The sequence below is a fragment of the Bactrocera dorsalis genome, unplaced genomic scaffold (genome assembly GCF_023373825.1).
Source record: "Bactrocera dorsalis isolate Fly_Bdor unplaced genomic scaffold, ASM2337382v1 BdCtg168, whole genome shotgun sequence".
NCBI classification, from domain to species: Eukaryota; Metazoa; Arthropoda; class Insecta; order Diptera; family Tephritidae; genus Bactrocera; species Bactrocera dorsalis.
In genome coordinates this window covers 1-19,484 of record NW_026038219.1, presented here as the reverse complement: position 1 = coordinate 19,484, position 19,484 = coordinate 1, and the positions used below count along the sequence as shown (strand labels likewise).

Below are 19,484 nucleotides of genomic sequence, written 5' to 3'. Positions count from 1 at the left end.
TTCCTCACTTGCGTGAACTTCTACACATGACTCGAACTGCAGAACTAAACAGAGAAGATACCATCTTCTACAAGAGTGTATAACTGCTGATGTTTGTTGATGATATTGATATCATTGGCCTTAACAACCGCGCCGTTAGTTCTGCTTTCTTCAGACTGGATAAGGTAGCGAAGCAAATGGGTATGGTAGTGAACAAGGGCAAGACGAAATATCTCCTGTCATCAAACAAACAGTCGTTGCACTCGCGAAAGGCACCCACGTCACTGTTGACAGTCAAAACTTTTAAGTCGTAGATAATTTCGTCTATCTTGAAACCGGCATCAACTTCGCTTGGAATCTCCAATTGGCGCTACATTGCGAAAAGAAGAAACGACTGGTGCGCTGTTTTTAACTCGGCTATAACCGCGTAAGTGGTTTCTACGCCAGTAAAGACGAGAGAGGAATATAGTTTCGGTGCAAGCGAAATTGAAATTTCTTCTTGTTTTATTACCGCTAATCTTGGACACAGTCTGCAAATCCATAAACCAAAGAGTATTGGCGGTCTGTTGGTGTACTATTATTAACACAGCAAGAATCTAACGTTAGGATTAAGACAACGAATTTTACAGTAATGACCGAAGTTCCATCCGAACGACGGTAGGACCTTGCGAGTAAGTTTAAGTCCAAAATGAGGGCATCCGCACTTTGCTCCCTACCAATAAATGAACATATGCAGGTGCATACATAAGTATATTGTATATATATGTATGTAAATACATCTGTGTGTGTTTACCATATGTTAAAATACGTAAATCAGTAGGCGAGCTTAGTTGTTTTATTTTTCCAAGCCTTGGTTTCTATGCTTAATGATGCTAAAGTTTATACGTACATATCCATACGTAGATAAAACGTATATATGTATCGTACGCTTATACACTTGTATGTGTATTTAGATAACTTTGTATGAATTAATGCATGTGCATGCAAGTCTAAACAAAGAGCGCAAGTGAATGTTTGCCGCCACTCGTTGACGGTGCTCCCCTTCGCTGACTTCAGACTCTTGTGGGTCGGCCGAGAGCGCAGTCCGAACTTCCAGTGGCTTGCCGTTGGCTTGTTGGTTTCTTAAGCCAATGTTATTGCCGCTGCCGTGTTAGCCGTTGTCGAACGCCTGTGTTGTTGCTGTAGACAGTGCAATTTAGTTTCCCAATACTAACTCCAACAGAGCGTTAAGAAACTTTGCTTGAGATACATATGTACATACATACGAATGTGCGTTTAGAGGTACGTACATATGTATATACAATTGTATGTATAAACAAATTCATATACATATATGTATGTATATATAGTATATTTGTCTGTATGTAGATGAAAATGTTTAGTTGCGTTGCTATACGCCGTTGGAGTCTCTTGGAATTGGCTTGAATCACTTCGGCATTTTTATGGCCTAAATCCATGTAGGCCTTGAGGAGTTGTAGTGTTCGCAGTTCGGTTCATCGCTCGAGATAAAGCGCACGCGCAGCTGTACGGAAAGGTAGTCAGCGTTCACAACAGTGTGCGGTGGGAGCCGTGGGTGCGGTAGCACGCAAGGGGCAGTGGCGGCGGCGCACTATACAGATTTCCCGACTTTGTGAGATGTTCAAACGGCGGTAGCAACGTTGTTGCTGATGGTCTGCGGCTCGGTGGGGTGGGTACCTTGATGTGTCGGCGTCGACGTCGCCGTCCACGGTGTCGCATGCAAGCAGAGCAATCCAGTAGTGTTCGTCGCTACAACAGCCATGGAGCCGCTAGCTGCTACCAGTGTGTTTTCGGATGCGGACGTTTTTACACGTTCGCTCGCTCGCTCGCTCGGTCGCTCACTTATTTGTTTCTGTCCGGCCATTCGTTTCGTTTTTGTACTAATTTTTTTTGTGCTCACAGCGCTCGTTGTTCTTCTTCGTTAGCAAGTGATTCTTTTAGTTTCTTATATCTGTTAAATATGCATTGTTGAATTTATTGTTGTTATTATCGTTGTTAGTTACCTATTGCTATTGAGAGTGCTTTGTTTTTCGTTTGCTGTTTGTTGTTATTATTGCTTCCGATTTGTGTATTTGAATTGTTCATTTATTTCGTGTAACGGGCTTCGGAGGAACTTGCCGCGAGGTACGTGAGAGACGCGTTACGTGTTCTTTCGAACAGCCACTTGACTTCATTACTTCGCCAACCCTGGCAGGAGTTGCTGCACCATACGTTTAGATTGGTAATTGCAGCGACCTACTACCGTTAGTATGAAAAAAAAACAAAAATAATAATAAATAAAGAAACTAACAACCAGTAGAACAAGCATAGAGTGTATCAAGAGTGGCAAGAGTAGCACAGACCGCAATATCCGACCGACCAATTTAACCGAACGGCATTTAATTCACTGTCGGTGCAGTGCAGTGCAGAACTGCGATGTTGCAATGTGTGCTGGGTGTGGGCGGGAAGCGGAAGGCGCTGTTGTTGTCAGAAAAGTGTGTATGTTTCGAGAGTGCACCTTGTCATACTATAAAATTGAATGGAAATTGCGAAACGAACACGAAATTCATAAAAAAGAATAAATACATGGAACAGAATAGAAACAGAAGCTCATAAAAAATGAAACTAAGCAAATTTAGAAAATCAAATGCATTATGGATTACCTAGTTCAGTCTTATTTCTACAGTGTTTCACTTATGTTCAAACATATCTTTTGCATGCGTACCTACATATCCGCATCTTACAGTTCAGAACTGGTGGAGTCACTGCGGTTGGGCAAACCTCGAGAGATGCATCGATACGATGGAATATGTGTATGCGTGTTGAACCAAGTAAATATGCATACATATGTACATACGTCTTTTCCAGTTATCTTTTGCAAATCGGGGCTGGAGCTCTTCTTCCCTGCGTTTTTACTTAATTTCAATGTACATACTTATGTTTAATTATATTTGAAACCTGACCTACTTGCATATGTTGCAAATATAGCTTTGGTTTTTCTAACTAAACCCTTTTCAACATGGGTCTTATCTAAATATTTTCTAACCTTAAAGTAATTAATCAAACAAGGTTCGTAGCATAAAAGCAAACGGCTTGGCAAACTGAACCAGCACTGAACAAACCCCTTATGAAAATAGCCTTTCATTATTAAACAAAAAAATTAACTTTTTGGCAGTTTTTCAAAAGTACAAATATATGTTTGAAATCTTAGCATATTTATCGCAATTAACGCAGCAGTTTCGTAAAATAATTACAGTTATCACTTACTTATCCGAAAAAAACTTGTGACTATTCCGACATTTCAATGTCCTGGTTAAAGGTGAAAAGTAAACTAAAAATGAAATTTTTGAATTAAACCTCACATGGATTGTTGACATTATTATTTTTTAAAGCTCATACATATTTAACATACTATTCTTGTTTTTTCAATATATTCTTATATAAAAACCTAGAATGAATTAAACGTTTATTTATATTTGAATAAGAACAATTTCCACTTTCAAATTTCTGCAAATTCGTCCGTTTCGCATATTTCAAATATTTCAAATCAAAGAGGAATAGCACAGTAACTCTATTTTGTGATTAGGCAACTAAATATTGTCATAGGTCGTTTCGAAATTCTTAACTATACGAATCGGCATTCAATTGGACACACTTACGTACCCGCATTCATGTATACAAACACACGCATACGTAGCAGTTGTAATTTGTTTGCGCAATGTGCGTTCGTTCAGCTCGTACCTATGATTACCTTGTAGGAAATTTTGGGATGATGGAAACGTTTACGAGTAAATTATTTAGAATTAGTCTAGAAATACCAAATTTGTCACTAAAGAGTATTTGTGAATACCGTTCGTAGGCTTAGTATGTGCTTAGCACTCAGTGGAACGAAATATGACCAAATGTACATACATGTGCTTCGGTAGGTAAGATAAACTTCAGAGGGTTTTGCTGATCTAAAATCCATTAGCCGATTTAATGAGACTTAATGATGCAGATCCATCCACTTTCGGCATAGCACGAAGAATAAGTACGACAAAATTCCAAAAAACAAGAGAAGTAGTAATAATCATTATGTTTAAATACCAATAAAGAATAAATATACTTGTATAAGATCTTGTTTATAGCACCTCAATTTGAGTTCAGGTCCAGACCAAATCATCAGCTGGTTATGAATGTCATCAAAAAGGGCACCAAAGTGTCACCTGTTATTTTCCTCACTGGGTCAATACATATAGTACTTACGAAGTCGTACACTTTGCATGTGTGTATTTATGTAGTTCGTTATGCACTCGTAGACACATCGTAATCAGGTGGTAATAATAACAGAACGTGTGCTTTCGATACGAATAGTTTTCGGTGTTTATATGCCATGCTGCATGCGATTGAGATCACACAAGAAGAAGCATGAAACTTGAATATTGTAGACCAAGTCCAAGCGTAAAGAGCAAAGCTAAAACGTACAAAATAGTGAGCATAGGGAAGATCTAGATTTGTGTGATAGAACAAGTACGCTTTTGAGTTGAATTTTACATACTATTTTTGATAATAATCGCTGCTATTGGTCAAGATCTCACATCCTAAAAGTATCCTGAAAATGCAAATTGCCAAACTTTAATATGAAAAAATTAAAAAATAAGATTATACATTTTAAGTTTTTCTAATAATATGTATATTCATAAGTTTGTATGATAATTATATAAAATTCGGGTGTAATTGCAAATTTTATAGTCTCGCAATTTTCAAGGATCAAGACTTAGGAAATACAACAACGTTATGGGCAACATATGTTGTACAAATGTCATCTATAAAAACATGTTTGAAATATTTAAAATATAACATTTGTGAGGTAAATTATATCGAAAATGGATGAAAACAACAAAAGAACCCCGAATTTCCCCACTAGTGAGTCGAAGCACCTATTGGAACTGGTGGAAATCCCAGTCCGTTTATATATTTTTTTTAATTTTCTTATTATTCTTCTTTTCACAAATAACTAAAAATTCAAAACAAACAGCAGCTGTTACTTAAGCACTGCTTAAGTCTAACATTTTTATTACTTATGTAAGTATGAACTGTAAAACACTATTTTCCTTTTTTATCTGAAGCACAACTTACATATGTATGTATGGACTGTGAAACCGGGAATCCGAAATGTTAATAATAAAATTATTCTAATTTATTAAAATGAGAAATATGTATGTATGTGATAAACTCAATCCAGGGGGGTTCTGAGCAAATCTGGTTAATACAGCTCTATTGGAATGTGAAGTATGGACATTGAATCTATTAGAGGCGGTACCACGCCTACCTTTTAAAGATTTAAAACCATAGATGCTTGTCCTTAAAACGATTACATGTATCAAATGACTGTTTTATATATCAGTGCAGTTATAGCCTACCTATTAAATATAGGTTTTCGTATAATATAGTTATATGGTCGTGGTAATGGTCTGATTATCCTCATCTGAAATATTAAACTCCCCTTTATACCAAGGAAGGATATCTCAATTTTTTCCCAAGTTATCGGAACCGAATTTTGCAGTCCCCGAAATCCAACTCGCCTCGTCATTCTGATCATGTATAGCATATATATAATACATATACATACATATATGTATCTATCTCGATTAGTTTTCGGTATCACCAACAACTGTTTCTCACTTTCCTCATTTAAATGTTATGGTGGATTTTTACATTTCATTAAAGTATATATAGTATATAGTATATTGTATATCTGTCATACAAACTGACCGATTAAAATAAAGTTCTTGTAAGGAAAATTTTTTTACTTGGCAAGATATTTTCACAGAATTTGGCACAGATTATTGTCCAAAACAACGCTACAATCATACATGTTAATACATAAATAGTTCAGATCTGACTGCTATAGGAGTTTTATACCATAGCTATAAGAAAAGTGCTGTGGAAGGTTTTGTAGTTTCGGTTTATTTATTATATTACTTTTCTGGAATTCAAAACCACTTAAATTGAACTTGTGAGAGAATGAAATAAAAACAAAAAACATAAACTAAATAAATTAAATTATTTACTATGCAACCCTTCTGGAGAATAGTGTATATTCAGTAGGTATTCTACAACATACATATGTACATATGTACATATGTACATATGTACACATACTTTCAGAAGTTCCTACTAACACATTTGATGACTTGCAATTCAACCAAAGGCATTGCACATGCCATTCCACGCCGTGCTGCAAACGCTTGTCTGCACATTTGGAACAGACGTTCGCCAGCGTACACATTGGCTCTTATGCTTGCATGTGGGTGTGTAGGTGTGCAAGTAGCATTCTGACACCTTATTCATAGCTTGTTTCAGACGACTTCTAGGCGCGTGATTATACAGGTATATTAGCGCTGCTAAGCAGAGTATCTAATGCGACTAGCATAATGTTTTTAGCAGTTGGGTACTGTATTGGAATAGTGGCTGCGACTGTTGCAACAGTGGATGTGACAGCTACAGCGGCAACAACAACGAGACTCCACCGTTCCTAAGTACCTGCTAACCAACTCTGTAAAGCACAATCAGTATTGGAATTGTTATTAAAGCTGTTTCACTACTTTGGCCCAAAACAACAAGCGTTCATCTAACAACAACATCCAAGTCCGTTAGTCTAACAACAACTAATCAAACAATGCTATGTGCGAGAAGCGAGCAGTGAGCGGATGATTAGTTGGCTGTGGCGGTGGTGCAATAAATGCATTGCGTCGGTGGTTTGGCCGACTTACGGTTTTTGCCCGCGCAACCGAATGAGTGCGGAACGATTAGGAAGGAAGGAAAGAAACGGAAGAGGTGCGCTACCGAGCATTGGGCGCAAATTGGGCGAGCATGAAGGTGCGCTCTCTGCTCACTGCTCGTGCGTTGAGCGCCACACAATCGCAAAATAAACAGCAATTGCGTTGAATGTCGTGTCAGCATGAGGGCATGAGGGTATGGCGAGGAAGATACAATCAAACAGCACATGAGAAGGCCCACTCCAAACCTGTTGACCTAATTTTGAATAGTGCGTCGTCTCGCTTCAAACATTGGCGCGTCGGCGTTTCCACTCAGTTTACGATTAGCACACAACGGCCGCTACGCTCTTTGTTACAACACACACAAAAAGAGAGACAGCATGCCAATTGCTGTGGAGCGCACTGGTGTTTTGTGTACGGGGAGCTGACTGAATGCTGACTACGTATATGAACAGGGAGCGTTTTGCTTTGGAGACGATTACTGCCTACGGCTTTAGTTATGGCGCAGCTGACACTGATGTTTGCGCTGCCGGCGTCGCTGCGTCGCATTCGTCTAAAGTGGTATTCCCTGACACACTACTGCCTGTGTGCTTGCATAGTGCGGTACTTTGGATTCAGTATATGTTGTTGTGTTGTGCCGAAAAGCAAAACATTAGAATCGAAGACGCGAAACACGCGTACCAGCGTTCTCCGAAAACGCCATCGTCTGTAGTCACTCATCGAACGCTTTCGTTCCATCGTCGATTCGGTTGTTTGTCGGACGCATAAGCGCATCTGTGAAGAACGCGGCCGCGTAGAAATACATACATATATTCACACATAGTATACGGGTTTCGAGTACATGAGTGCATGGATTATTTTGTGGATTGTGCAATAAAGTTATGAAAATAATCGCTGAAGACACTACAAGTAGAAGCAACATCCAAGTTATGAAAAATTGCAAGCTTCTGCTGGCCTGACATCAGTTTTACGTGAGGTGAATTGCTGTTAAGTTGCACTGCAACGAAACCAAAAGTAGAACAAATAGTGGAAACTAGGTTGGGTGCATGGCGAGCATAGACTTTTTTAAGATTAGCTGTGTCTACAGTTGTGCATATGCTTTCAACATATATATGTATATATGCATACATATCTATGTATGTACATATCTATATAAATGAAATGTATGTACATAAATAATGCTATGAATTTCTATTCGCATATACATATGTATGTATGTACATGTGTGCATACAGATATCAACACTTTTGTGACATATAATCTGTTGGCAACATTACAGCGGTTGGGGGTGTGAGGCGAAAATTCTATTCTCACCATTAGGTGAAATTGCAAGAATCCGGTCGCCGCCACGGAAGCAATGGCGATGACGATGACGATGTAATCACGGCGGCCATATGCTCTCTCCCAATGTGTTCCTACAGCATGGCAACATCAAAAATGTACTCGGTATTAGAAATAATTATTATATTTATACTTGACACAATTAGGTATTTGTGTAAACTGCATGCGAGCTAACAATAGCGCAACTCCAGTTTATATCTTAAATCGGTTTCTTGCAGTTCTTCGCTTGAAAATGAGCTTTGTTAAGGTACGACCACTTAGCTAGTTGTGTGTGTGCAAGCGTGTCCATGTGCGTCTATACGTACGTAGTAAATACACATGTGCAGTGCTTTGTAACGTATTGCCGTTGTTGTTGGTGCTGCTGCAGCTGGTTTTCTAGTTCATATCTACAAAGCATCACGGCCGCCAACTAACATTTACTCGTCGCTCCACTACTTCGCTACAACTGAACGCTGACGAAATATGAGCGCAACGGCCAGCCATTGCAATGGTCGTACAGTCCGTCGAACGGTCGGCCGACGAGACGGTCAAGTTACCATTTGGCCAGCCAGTCTGTCAGAGAACTAGTTGCCATCGCGTGAGGAGAACATTGCGAAGAAAACTTAACGAAATGAGTAAAAACGAGGAAAATGTAAAATACAAAGATAATAAAAAGTCAAAGTGAGCACACAATTGTAACAAGCGAGAGGAAAATTAGGTCAACAAAACAACACTGCTTTCGAGCGCAAGCACCAACGAACGCTGGGAAGCTAACGCTGTTGACGAGAGGCGGCGGAGAGACTTTCTCGCTGGCGAAGCACGTTGTGCCGCTGGCAGAGCGCTTTTGCCTTTTTGACAAGATTGAGTACACGCGGTGTATGTGGAAATTTCGCTTTGAATTCTACGAGCATTGTGGCCTCTAAAAGAGCGAAATACACTTTAAAGCGGAAACGTCAAACAGTTTAAATCAATTTATTAGGAATTCATTATTTACAAATCGCAGAAGAACAGCTCAACCGCAAACGAGAGCGAAAGAAGTGAAGTGGACGATTTTAAAGCAATAGACGTTTATGACCATCGTCTATTGTTAACTAATTATTGCTCAATGGGGTCAGTGTTTCTCTAGGTGCTCCAATATGAATGGAACAGAAATTAGTTCAATGAGCTTGGGCACACTCGTGGATTAAACCTGCCTAGTGCTAAAGCAAAAAAAAAAAATAAAATAAAAACGAAAAAACGTAAAATACATTGAAATTAATAACAAAAACTACATTACTTACCACCAATAGGTCAAAACGACTGCGAGCAGCGCAAATTAGAGAAAAGTTAAGCAAGTAGCCAAGACACTTCGTGCATACGTTTTAGTGGGTGATGTGAGTGATGAAGTGTGAAGCGCTCTGTCGAACTAAATGTTCCGAAATGAAGAGTTGCGAATGATAGTGGAAGTTGTAATTGCAAATAAAGCAATAACGACAGTAACGAACAGAGTGGCACAATGTGTGAGTCGAGGTAGCCAAACGTGCGGTCTGTCTGTTGGTCACTGACTGTTGTCATTGTTGTTGCTATTGTTGTTACTCTGCTTAATGCCAACGCTGTGGCAGTGTCCCACATGTGTGGAATGGTGAACTATTTTTGCTCCACTTGCTCTTGCCGTTGGCCATGGCAAGTGTTTCGCAATGCGCTGCTGCAGCGCTAACATAAATGAAATCATCGCTTCGCATTCGGAACAACGCGCCGCTACAGCGTCGCTATGTGTGCTTACTTACATGCATACCCACATGTGCACGCTTACTAGCCCGAGCGCAAATTAAGCTTTCGGTCTGTTGATCGTTGCCGGTACCGAGAATTTCGCTGCTTGCGCTGCTCCGTTTTACGCTGTTTTACCTTAATGAGGGAAATTCCTGTTCCACTTTCTAACTTGGGAGTATGGCGCGAAAAGCACAACCGCCGTGTTGGTGCGTTTATGTTACAGTTAAAACTGATTCTCATTCACCATTCTTTCGTATTTACATATAAACTGTATGTGCGTTGTTGTTATAAGTTTCGTCGTTCTTTTTTGCCGAACAAACAATTTCTCATTTGTCTTCTGTTCGCCGAATGTGTTGGGCTGCGATGAACTGGTTGGTGTGTGTGTGCGTGCTAGAAGGCGTTTGTGTGCCATGTTGTAAATGAGCAGCGGGAACAATGTCACCCACTTTCAATAGCAGAAACTTCAGAATTAATGTCAAGTTCCGATAGAGTCACCCACAAACACACACACATGTATTTAGAAATATATAACTTCTCTTATGAATGTAACTCTCGCACGTGCGCTATTTAGTTAACTGTTATTTTCTCTTGTAAAGTACATAGCTTGTGGAAAGTCGATCTTGGCGACTACCCCATCATAAGTAATTTAATATTTTTACTTTCCCTAAAATGTGAACCAGTTTCGGTAATCAGTTCAGTGTAAAAGGTTGCATCCAAATTATGCATAAGTATATAAGAACATATGCATGTACATAAGTACATATGTATGTACATATGGCAAATGAGTTATTTGTAATTATCAAAAACCTGACGGTTATTTCAGAAACGAACTCCTGATAACAACAGTTATGCTGTGCTAATTGTGTGACCTAACTTGGTGCTTGGATCACGGCGTTACGACATACATAGTTGCAACTAGAAAACGTCCCCAAAGGCCTTATATTGAGCATATGCCTGTCCTTTCTTGGAAAAAAATCAGTAAATGACTCGGAAAAGTTATGTCGGCCTTTTGCTTTTGGATTCGAAAGACGATATCGAAATAGTCCAATATCAAACGATTTGTAATTGATAAATATGGAAATATCATTTCCAGCCGAGGAATTTGACTAAAATTAACAGCTTTTAAGGACTTAACAATACTAACAGAGGTTAGCATATTCATGGTGTCTTTTTTTGGCGAGAGACGTCATTTTAACTTCCGCGTAGCTTCAATATTTTGTACTTTAGTTTTGATTAATTAAAAATGTTTCAAAGCGTCTATTTGAGCGAAACCATTAAGCGTGTGTGTGCGCGGTTATGTGTAGGTCATCCATTTTCGGTATAACATATATTCCTGGTTGGTAGGTTTGCTTGTTAGTCGCCCGGCTTTTGTGCGACATAATCCAACATAAAAAATGTTAAGCAGATATGTCACTGACATACTGACATGAATAACTTCAAAGTGGCAAAGAGCACAAAATAGAAAAAAATGCGCTCTCTCATGCCTATTCAACGTGTTTCTGTTTACTCTGTACATATGTATATGCATGGGCATACATATATATGTATATGTGTGTATGTAGGGCATGTGGGTAAACTATGCACAATGTAGGCATGTATGTATAGTGCCAGTATGAATCTGTGTGGCTTTACCTTTCGAGCGAGATATTTATGAATTTGGGATGTGAGCTAGTTTGGTTTCAAAACTTGACCTAATGACTTGGTTGTAATGCAGCTAAGGAGCATTAAAATATACTAGTACACATTTGCTATGTATGTATGTACATATCTATGCGCATATCTTTACATGTGCTTATGCTTTAATGCATTTTTATTTTACAACCAACGTTAAAATAGGCCAACTAGAAGAGACAGAGGGGTTATTCGAAAACAAACGGTATACGTACATATGTTTATAAATATGTATGTATGTACATACATTATATGTGTATGGTAAATCTGTAAACGTTATGTTATTACATACATACATATGTACATATGCGTATATTTGATAAATTAATTAATATGTGTATAGAAAAACTTGAATTGATTTTGTAATATTTGAACTTCGTAGACATTCTTTTGAAAATTGCCCTCAGAAAATGTTTTTTTGTACCCTGAACAGTGTATATAAAGTTATCCTTAAGGTTTTTTTAACAAGATATTCTCAAGATATTTGGTGCGGATTACTATCCAAGGCACCCCTAAAATATCTGAAAACATGTTCCAGATCGGTCCACTATAGCATATTGCTGCTATACAAACTGACCAACCGAAATCAAGCTCATGTGTGAAAAACGTTTTTGTTTGTGAAAGGTACTACAACCTTGGGTCAGCCGTAGCTTTTCCTTTTTTTTGCTTAATTGTGAATAGTACTTTCTGAAAAATTTTTCAATAAATTTTGGGGGGCATGCTGAAGTGTTCAGAACTTCCTCAAGTCGTTTAGTTTAGTACAGATCTTTTAGGCTGCCCAAACACACATTTCCGAGGAATTGCTAAGAAAGGTACTTTAATATTTGTCATAGTTGTCAATGGTATTTGTTATTTTATTAAAGTTTTTTACCGATTGCGCAAATGTTACGATAAGAGAGGATATATCTGGAGCATACACTCCATGAGTCGTGTACTTGCCGATCACTGTTTCATATGATCGTATGTTTTCACAGAAATGGACAAGCTTTAGAAAATGTTGAAGACTCCTTGTCTTTATAAAAAAAAGTTTCCATAATTACGATTATTTCAAGTAAGAAAAACGCTTACTGATTAATTGGAAAATTGACAATTGTGCATTTGATGCGCGTTTTATTATTATACATTATAATGACTACATTAGTTTAGCTTAGATTTATGTAACATAAAGAAAAACAAAAAAGGGGAATCGGAGTTTGAGCCACGGCTCGTCAAGGTCAATCTTATTTATTCCACATACACACATACATACATATATTATAATTTTTATATGTGTGCTTTTGTATATTGTTTTGTTTCTGTGCATATTCAAATTGGATTAACCGGGTGACCTCTAATGTATCGTAGGGAAAAAATATTAATTTTTGGTAAAGTGTGTTTATACACAATCGCTCGTGTAGGTATACATATAGACATGCATAAGTATGTGCATCTCTAATTTATGGTTTCTTTTATTCAAACCTGTTTTCTTAATGTAAGCGGCTCTAATATCAAACCATAAACTATCCACACACAACAAACGTCAGTGTACATATTTGAAGATGGACTGTATTCAACCTTGAATCAAACGCTGAAGATCACTTCTCCTACGTATTCATAATCATAAAATTAGAGGTTTATTTATTGTAGTTTTAATATTTTGTGTTGCTTATGCAGTTTTATTCATCTTTATAATTGGAATGAACGCTGGAAAGATAGCAAGGGACTGTCTAAATAGCTAATCCCCTCAAGGGCTTACGCTCAGTGCTTTGTATGAGTGCAAGTAAAATGAGAAAAGTATTTGAGGTTTTAAAACTCAGTAAGAAATTATCTCCGAAGAAAAAATGACGTTCTTTAAAGCAATTACATATAAATTCACTAAGAAAGATATTCCCACCTGACAAATTTATTTCAATCAAGTATAACAGCTGAAGTTCTCTGCAAAGGGAAAGCAAACGCAGACAAGTTAAAAATCTAAAAATATGTCATTACTGGCAAAAAACTGGAAGAAGAGGACAAAACAGCTGAAAAGACTCATTGAAAGCAAAAAAGAGTTAGCATCTGAGAAAAATTGTAAATTTTTTTAGTTTCTTATGATAAACTACTAATTGTAAAAATGTCCCGACCTATGTTTACTATTGTAGTAATGTGTTTTCTAAACATACTTCTGGATTAAGGATAGATAATTTTAGCTCCATACAAATTTCCAATTATCTTTCAATTTTTCGAACTCTCTCATACATTGCCCACATATTTCCAGAAATTGACTTGATCATTAAGATGTCGATGTTATCTAGAGGTGAATCAAAACTATTTTCATCCAAATATTTGCGAATAACTGAAGATATTCGACTCACTTTAGTGCTCTTTCTATTTTTTGTAAAAATCCGTCACAGAATCATGTATATAATTAATTACACATTACATCCGTTGAAAACTGCTCATTAATTGTCGAAATTGAATATAAATTAGATACATTTGTAGAACATTCAGGATCGATTTAAAATATTTTTTAAAAAGTACAGGTCTAGTTAAAATGATCGGTTACCACAACTTTCCTTGCGTTTTTTTTTGTAGGTAAATGGCTGAAACTATAAGTGCAGCCGCCGGTATGGAGATGACATTAAAGGACAGCGGAATAATTGATATGACACCCGGGAGTTTGTTGCAGCACAGTGCGTTAGTCAAGCATACACATGCGCTACGTAGCTTGAAGGAATGCAGCGCAGATGAACAGCCAGTGGCCTTGGATAGTACAGCACGCGCAAATAGTACCCCGCCAACGAATTACTCCACATCCACAAGTACACCGAATCCGCCCGCTATGGCGACGTTTCGCTGCGAACGTTGCGACCATTTCGAGACTACTTCTAGGGCATCGCTACTGCTACATGTCGTCCAGTGTTTGTCTAATCATGCGCGCCTCAAAACCGAAGAGCCTGACTTGGAGAATCTGAGTGTTGTCGGTTCGGTGATGCCCCATGCAGAGCAAAATGCAGGCAACAGCAACGATGTAGCCAAATTGGTACCGGATACGGCAACGGTAAATAATGTGCCCTCAAATATGTCGGTGGTTGCAACGAATGGCAATGCCAGCAGTCCAACTGCATCATCGTCTTCGTCGTCCTCATCCCGCAAAGTTTTCGAATGTGATGTTTGCAATATGAAATTCTCAAATGGCGCCAATATGAGACGGCACAAAATGCGCCACACTGGTGTCAAGCCTTACGAATGCCGTGTCTGCCAAAAGAGGTTTGTATTTACTACTTACTCGAGCTACGAACTGACCACACAGAGTATTATATAATTGATTATTATAGATTTTTCCGCAAAGACCATTTGGCAGAACATTTTACAACGCACACGAAAACTCTTCCATACCACTGTCCCATATGTAACCGTGGCTTCCAGCGCCAAATCGCTATGCGCGCGCATTTCCAAAACGAGCATGTCGGCCAACACGACCTCGTTAAAACCTGTCCACTGTGTAGCTATAGAGCAGGTTCTATGAAATCGCTAAGGATTCACTTTTTCAACAGGTGAGCTAGAAGGGTATATGCATAGATTAGTTACTTCGCGTAGTTGAAGAAATAAAGTTCTTTTTTAATGTGGTTTGTTTTATAGACATGGTATAGACCTTGATAATCCCGGACCGGGTGGTTCCTCATCTTTACTGCTCGCCTTGGAGTCGCAGGCATCACAAGTAGCAGCTGCCGCAGCCGCTGCCAGTTTCGTACCGGGCCTGAATGTCGTGGCTGCAGCTGCTGCTGCTGCAAGCCAGAATGCTAACTCGAATATGACGACGACTCATCAGAGCGATAGCGGCGAGTCGATGCGTTCGCTGGAGAATGCCACACCGCCCATGCACTTTTTGACTCCACATGTGGAAATTTCAACGCTGTCCGACAATGGAACCGATTTGTTCAATGTAACATGGAATGCGTTGCTAAATTGCAAATTGGGGAAATCCACTGATGCGGCGTTTTTATGTGCATTTGATTTGCAGGGGAACGCCAATACCGCAACCGGGGTGGAACTGATGGAGACGAAGAGCGGCGGTCGAGGCGAGCGGGATGCAGTCATTGGAAATAATTCACCAGCACAACCACCACCTCAAGAACATCCGATCGATTGCAATACCAAATCGTTGCCTTCAAGCACCAGTCATGTCGGTGTGCAGTTGAATGCTTGCCCTTCACCAAAAACCCATCACCACGAGAACCACATCACACCATCCATCAGTTTGATACCAATCAAGCAGGCGAGTGTAATGCACAAATTTCCTAGCCTTTTTCATTGTGTTCACATAAGCATACATATCTATGTACATATCTCCCCATTTTGTCTGTTTTTTTGTTTGTTTTTTGGTTATTATTGCTCTACTGTAGGAACCAGTAGGGGAGGATTTATCAACGGATGCTAATAAGAGCGGCACAAAAATTAGCCCAACCACACAATGCGATCAAATGAATGGCGGTGACAGCAGTGAATCGGAATTCTCGTCTCCAAACGGCAGATTAACTTCGTTAATTAAGGTCTGTTTTCAAGTTTTTAAGATCAAAATTATCTGATTTTTCAATAGATACCGGCTTCGTCCTTAAGAGAGAACATTTCTGTTGCACTGGATTTATCAAAAGCTCCACTTAACCAAACTGCTTATCTGAATTTTTTCTCTTAAAACGGCCACGTCCTGGGTTGCAACATACAATATAATTTATGTACGAAGTATTTCAATGAAGGTTGTTATTTTGTTATAAGCCATTCGGATCATGATTCTTGCAAGGACTATCTGAATTCTCGTATTCTGACTAATCTTCAAATTCAGAAATATCGAGCTAGGGTCGTCTTTCTGAGCATTTTTCACGCGTATTTAACAAAATTAGTCGGTGCCCGGTATAGTCATAACAAGCGATCGTCAGATAGCCGTTGAGGATATTTCGCCAACGGGTCCACCTAATATGGGTACCGCGCCTCAGAGACAGTGGCGGAAATTAACCAGGGAATCAAGCTCGTTTAGTAGCCATCCTTAGGCCGACTGATCTCAGTGGGATCTCATTACCAAAAATAAGGGCTTCTGTAAAAAAGAAAGTATCACCAGGAAACGAATGGCTTATGTCAAACGATTACTGAACGGGTATAACCTGCACAGGTGTATAATTTCTTTAATGCTGGGGCTAGATGGGACACTGCGCAGATGCGAGGTCACAATAGATCCAGTGCAGTGCAACCCTCAATTATCCATTTATTTATCTAATTATACATACTTAGAGGTGTTTTTTATATTTTCTGATGGATTGCAGGTATCCCCACTGAAGTCCTTGTTAAGAGAGGACCTTAAACGACGCATTTGCGCCAAGGCTAATAATCGCATCACTCGCAATGCGGCTGTATTGGACAACAACAATGTCGTGCAAACAGGCGGCGTCACCGGCACTACAAGCAACAGCTCCTCCTGCAATTCCACCCCTATATGCAACGGCACGATCACCTCAACCGGCCAAGAGACCGAACCAAACCTGCTAAACCGCAAGCAAATACTCACTTGTTTATTCTGTGGCATCGAGTTCCCGGACGAAACACTGTACTTCCTGCACAAGGGCTGCCACTGCGAGAGCAATCCATGGAAGTGCAACATATGTGGCGAACAATGCAACAACGTCTACGAATTCAATTCGCATTTGTTGAGCAAAAGCCACCAATAGCAACCAATGAGCCTTGCAACCGCGGCCAATATAAACAATCAAAAGTAGATAGCTACAAGCACGGCGGCATTTCGGAAACGATAACAGTTGTCCATAAAGCAGGCAATGAAGGACTCGTTGAACGAGCTTTCTTTTATAGTGAGACAAATAATCTACAGCTAGAGGCAATATTAATGGGGAAGGCTCCACCAGTATGTGAATGTAAATATATAAGACAGTTTAGTGTTTTGTTTTAGGAAAATCAGGCAAGCGGTCCGCTGTATAACAGTGGCTGCAACAAGCCAGAGTCGTAAACATAGTAGAAGCGAAAAGTAATGGAAACTGAAGAGTCACGAGATGCAAAAGTGTGTGATAGTCGATTGTAACTGAAAGCAAGAACAAATCAAAATTAAAAACATAAAAACATAAACATTTTCTGAAATACTTATGCAAATTATCATGTTTAATGTACAACTTTCTTAATTACATACAAATGAGTAAGTTAGATAATGACGAGTATTCGTCAAAGCAAATCGTTAATCCTTTGCGCACGCGTAGAAGCAGTGAAGTCAAGAAAATGCTGTGAATGCAGATGAATATGTCTCTATTAGAAGTGCTGAAGACAGAGAAAGTACCAAAACACATGACACCTTTAATAGGCAAACGATTTTTTAGAAATGCATTTAGAGCTTTATCCGCCCCAAATTAAACACATGATGTTATTAAATACATATACTGTATATTAATAAAATTAGAGAAGAGCATTAAGTAAAGCCAATGGTAGCTTTTGATAGGCCGAGGGAAATCTTTCTTAGCACGTGAACAGTCGCTGGGAAATCGTAGAGTTCTGATAAAATCAGTAAAAAAATATTAACAAAAATATACATGCAGTGTTGCTGTATCGGTGTGCTATGAAAAATTTCCATTTGCTTTCGAGGAGTCACTCAATAATTTAACTATTAGTGCTGGTCAAATTTTTGCAATGTACCTTCAACGTATGTATGTAATTTTAAATGAATTGTTATAAAACATATATTAGTTGTAAGTAATCGAAAATTATACACATAATTAGCATGTAGTTGCATATACTCGTATGTAAAACAAACCTAATTGAAATAGCGACGAACTATAGTTAATTAATTAATAATAAATAATTTTAAAATATTTCTTTAGCCAAAAAACGCAAAAGCAGTTGCAATTTTGGTGAATTCACGTACAACGTGCGACCGATATCTCAAAAAGTCAAAAGATTCATGTCGAATTGGCAAAATCAAACGATTTAACGTGTGTATGTGACAAACAGAAATGCGCGTTGCGCGTGCAGAAAATATTCTAAATCATGGAAGCGCCATTGCTACAGTGTACATTTGGTTTCCAATTTGCTATATCGCCGGTTAAAAGTATATTTTCGCATTTAAAGTGTATTTTTGGTTTTATATTTCGTAAAGACATTTGCATTTATCGTTGAACAACTTTCTGTTGTATGCAGTTCCAAAATGGTCGTTGACAGGATATTGACTTTGAACCGCGGTAAGAGGAACTTACGAACTTTATCGCCCATTATTAAAAGCAGTCTCTAGTTAATGTTCAAGTGAAGTGAAATTCCGTTTGAGTATCAATCAAAAATTCCTTTTCGTATTCATATTATATTATATAATTACTTTACTTGCATTTGTTTGTGCTTTTCTCGAGCTTTCACTCGAAGTTTGTTTTTCTGAGCGAAGTGTCCCTTCGAAAATTTCGTTGTAAATAGGTTACTCATGCGCCACGTCCGTCAATCACAGATATACTAATTTCAGGCCAATGGTATTTTTAAAAACAAAATGTTTGAAGTGAAGCAAATTGGCGGTCATGTACTGGTTGATTTATTTGAACTATTTTTCTGTTACAACTGAATGTGAAGACTCAACGGCAACCTGAAGGGGAGACCGCTGTAAGAACTTATCACACACATCTTAGTGGCAATGTTAATAATGAAGACATTTTGTGTGAAAAATCACACATACATACACGTTAAAGCTTTTGAAATTGCCAACATTTACAGCAATTAACTGTAATTTGAGCAATTGCGCTAAAAGTCAACAAATCAAAATGAGCAATATTTTTATATTCGAAGCTACGTAGATACCTACCTTCCTCTTTGATTAAGTACACAAATACCCGAAAATTCACACACATACACATCCAAAAAAATACGCCAAAATATGTACATACATATAAGTATGTTATGTGCGTGCATAGAGATAAATGCATAGCTGAAGCAGTTTTGGAAAGCAGCTTATGTCAAAAATAAATATTTTGTTATCTATTCTTAAGAAAAGCAACAAACTGTTTTTGAAACATTGCGAGC

General features: G+C 38.5%; 1 protein-coding gene and 2 long non-coding RNA genes across 10 annotated transcripts; 1 reads left to right on the top strand and 2 right to left on the bottom strand.

Annotated features, from left to right (window-relative positions):
- Window positions 1-794: 794 nt before the first annotated feature.
- Window positions 795-2,137, bottom strand: LOC125780178 (uncharacterized). The gene is made up of 2 exons (XR_007423603.1): window positions 2,001-2,137; window positions 795-1,948 (listed from the first exon to the last, which is right to left on the bottom strand). It is a non-coding gene; the product is annotated as an uncharacterized LOC125780178 (long non-coding RNA).
- Window positions 1,892-19,311, top strand: LOC105225402 (ikaros family zinc finger protein). Of its 8 annotated transcripts, none has more exons than XM_019989935.3 (7): window positions 1,892-2,240; window positions 14,031-14,705; window positions 14,774-14,992; window positions 15,078-15,381; window positions 15,460-15,720; window positions 15,842-15,988; window positions 16,754-19,311. In XM_019989935.3, exons 2-7 carry the CDS (start codon window positions 14,035-14,037, stop codon window positions 17,153-17,155), a joined length of 2,004 nt encoding a protein of 667 aa, XP_019845494.2. In that variant the 5' UTR covers window positions 1,892-2,240; window positions 14,031-14,034; the 3' UTR covers window positions 17,156-19,311. The 8 variants fall into 8 exon arrangements, with proteins under 8 accessions (XP_019845494.2, XP_019845488.2, XP_019845493.2 ...); XM_029549811.2 differs by having other exon boundaries at window positions 1,896-2,240; window positions 15,460-15,714; XM_029549812.2 differs by lacking the exon at window positions 1,892-2,240 and adding an exon at window positions 6,157-7,713 and having other exon boundaries at window positions 15,460-15,714.
- LOC115066091 (uncharacterized) lies at window positions 3,543-9,627 on the bottom strand. The gene is made up of 3 exons (XR_007423602.1): window positions 9,338-9,627; window positions 4,514-4,567; window positions 3,543-4,429 (listed from the first exon to the last, which is right to left on the bottom strand). It is a non-coding gene; the product is annotated as an uncharacterized LOC115066091 (long non-coding RNA).
- Window positions 19,312-19,484: the final 173 nt, after the last annotated feature.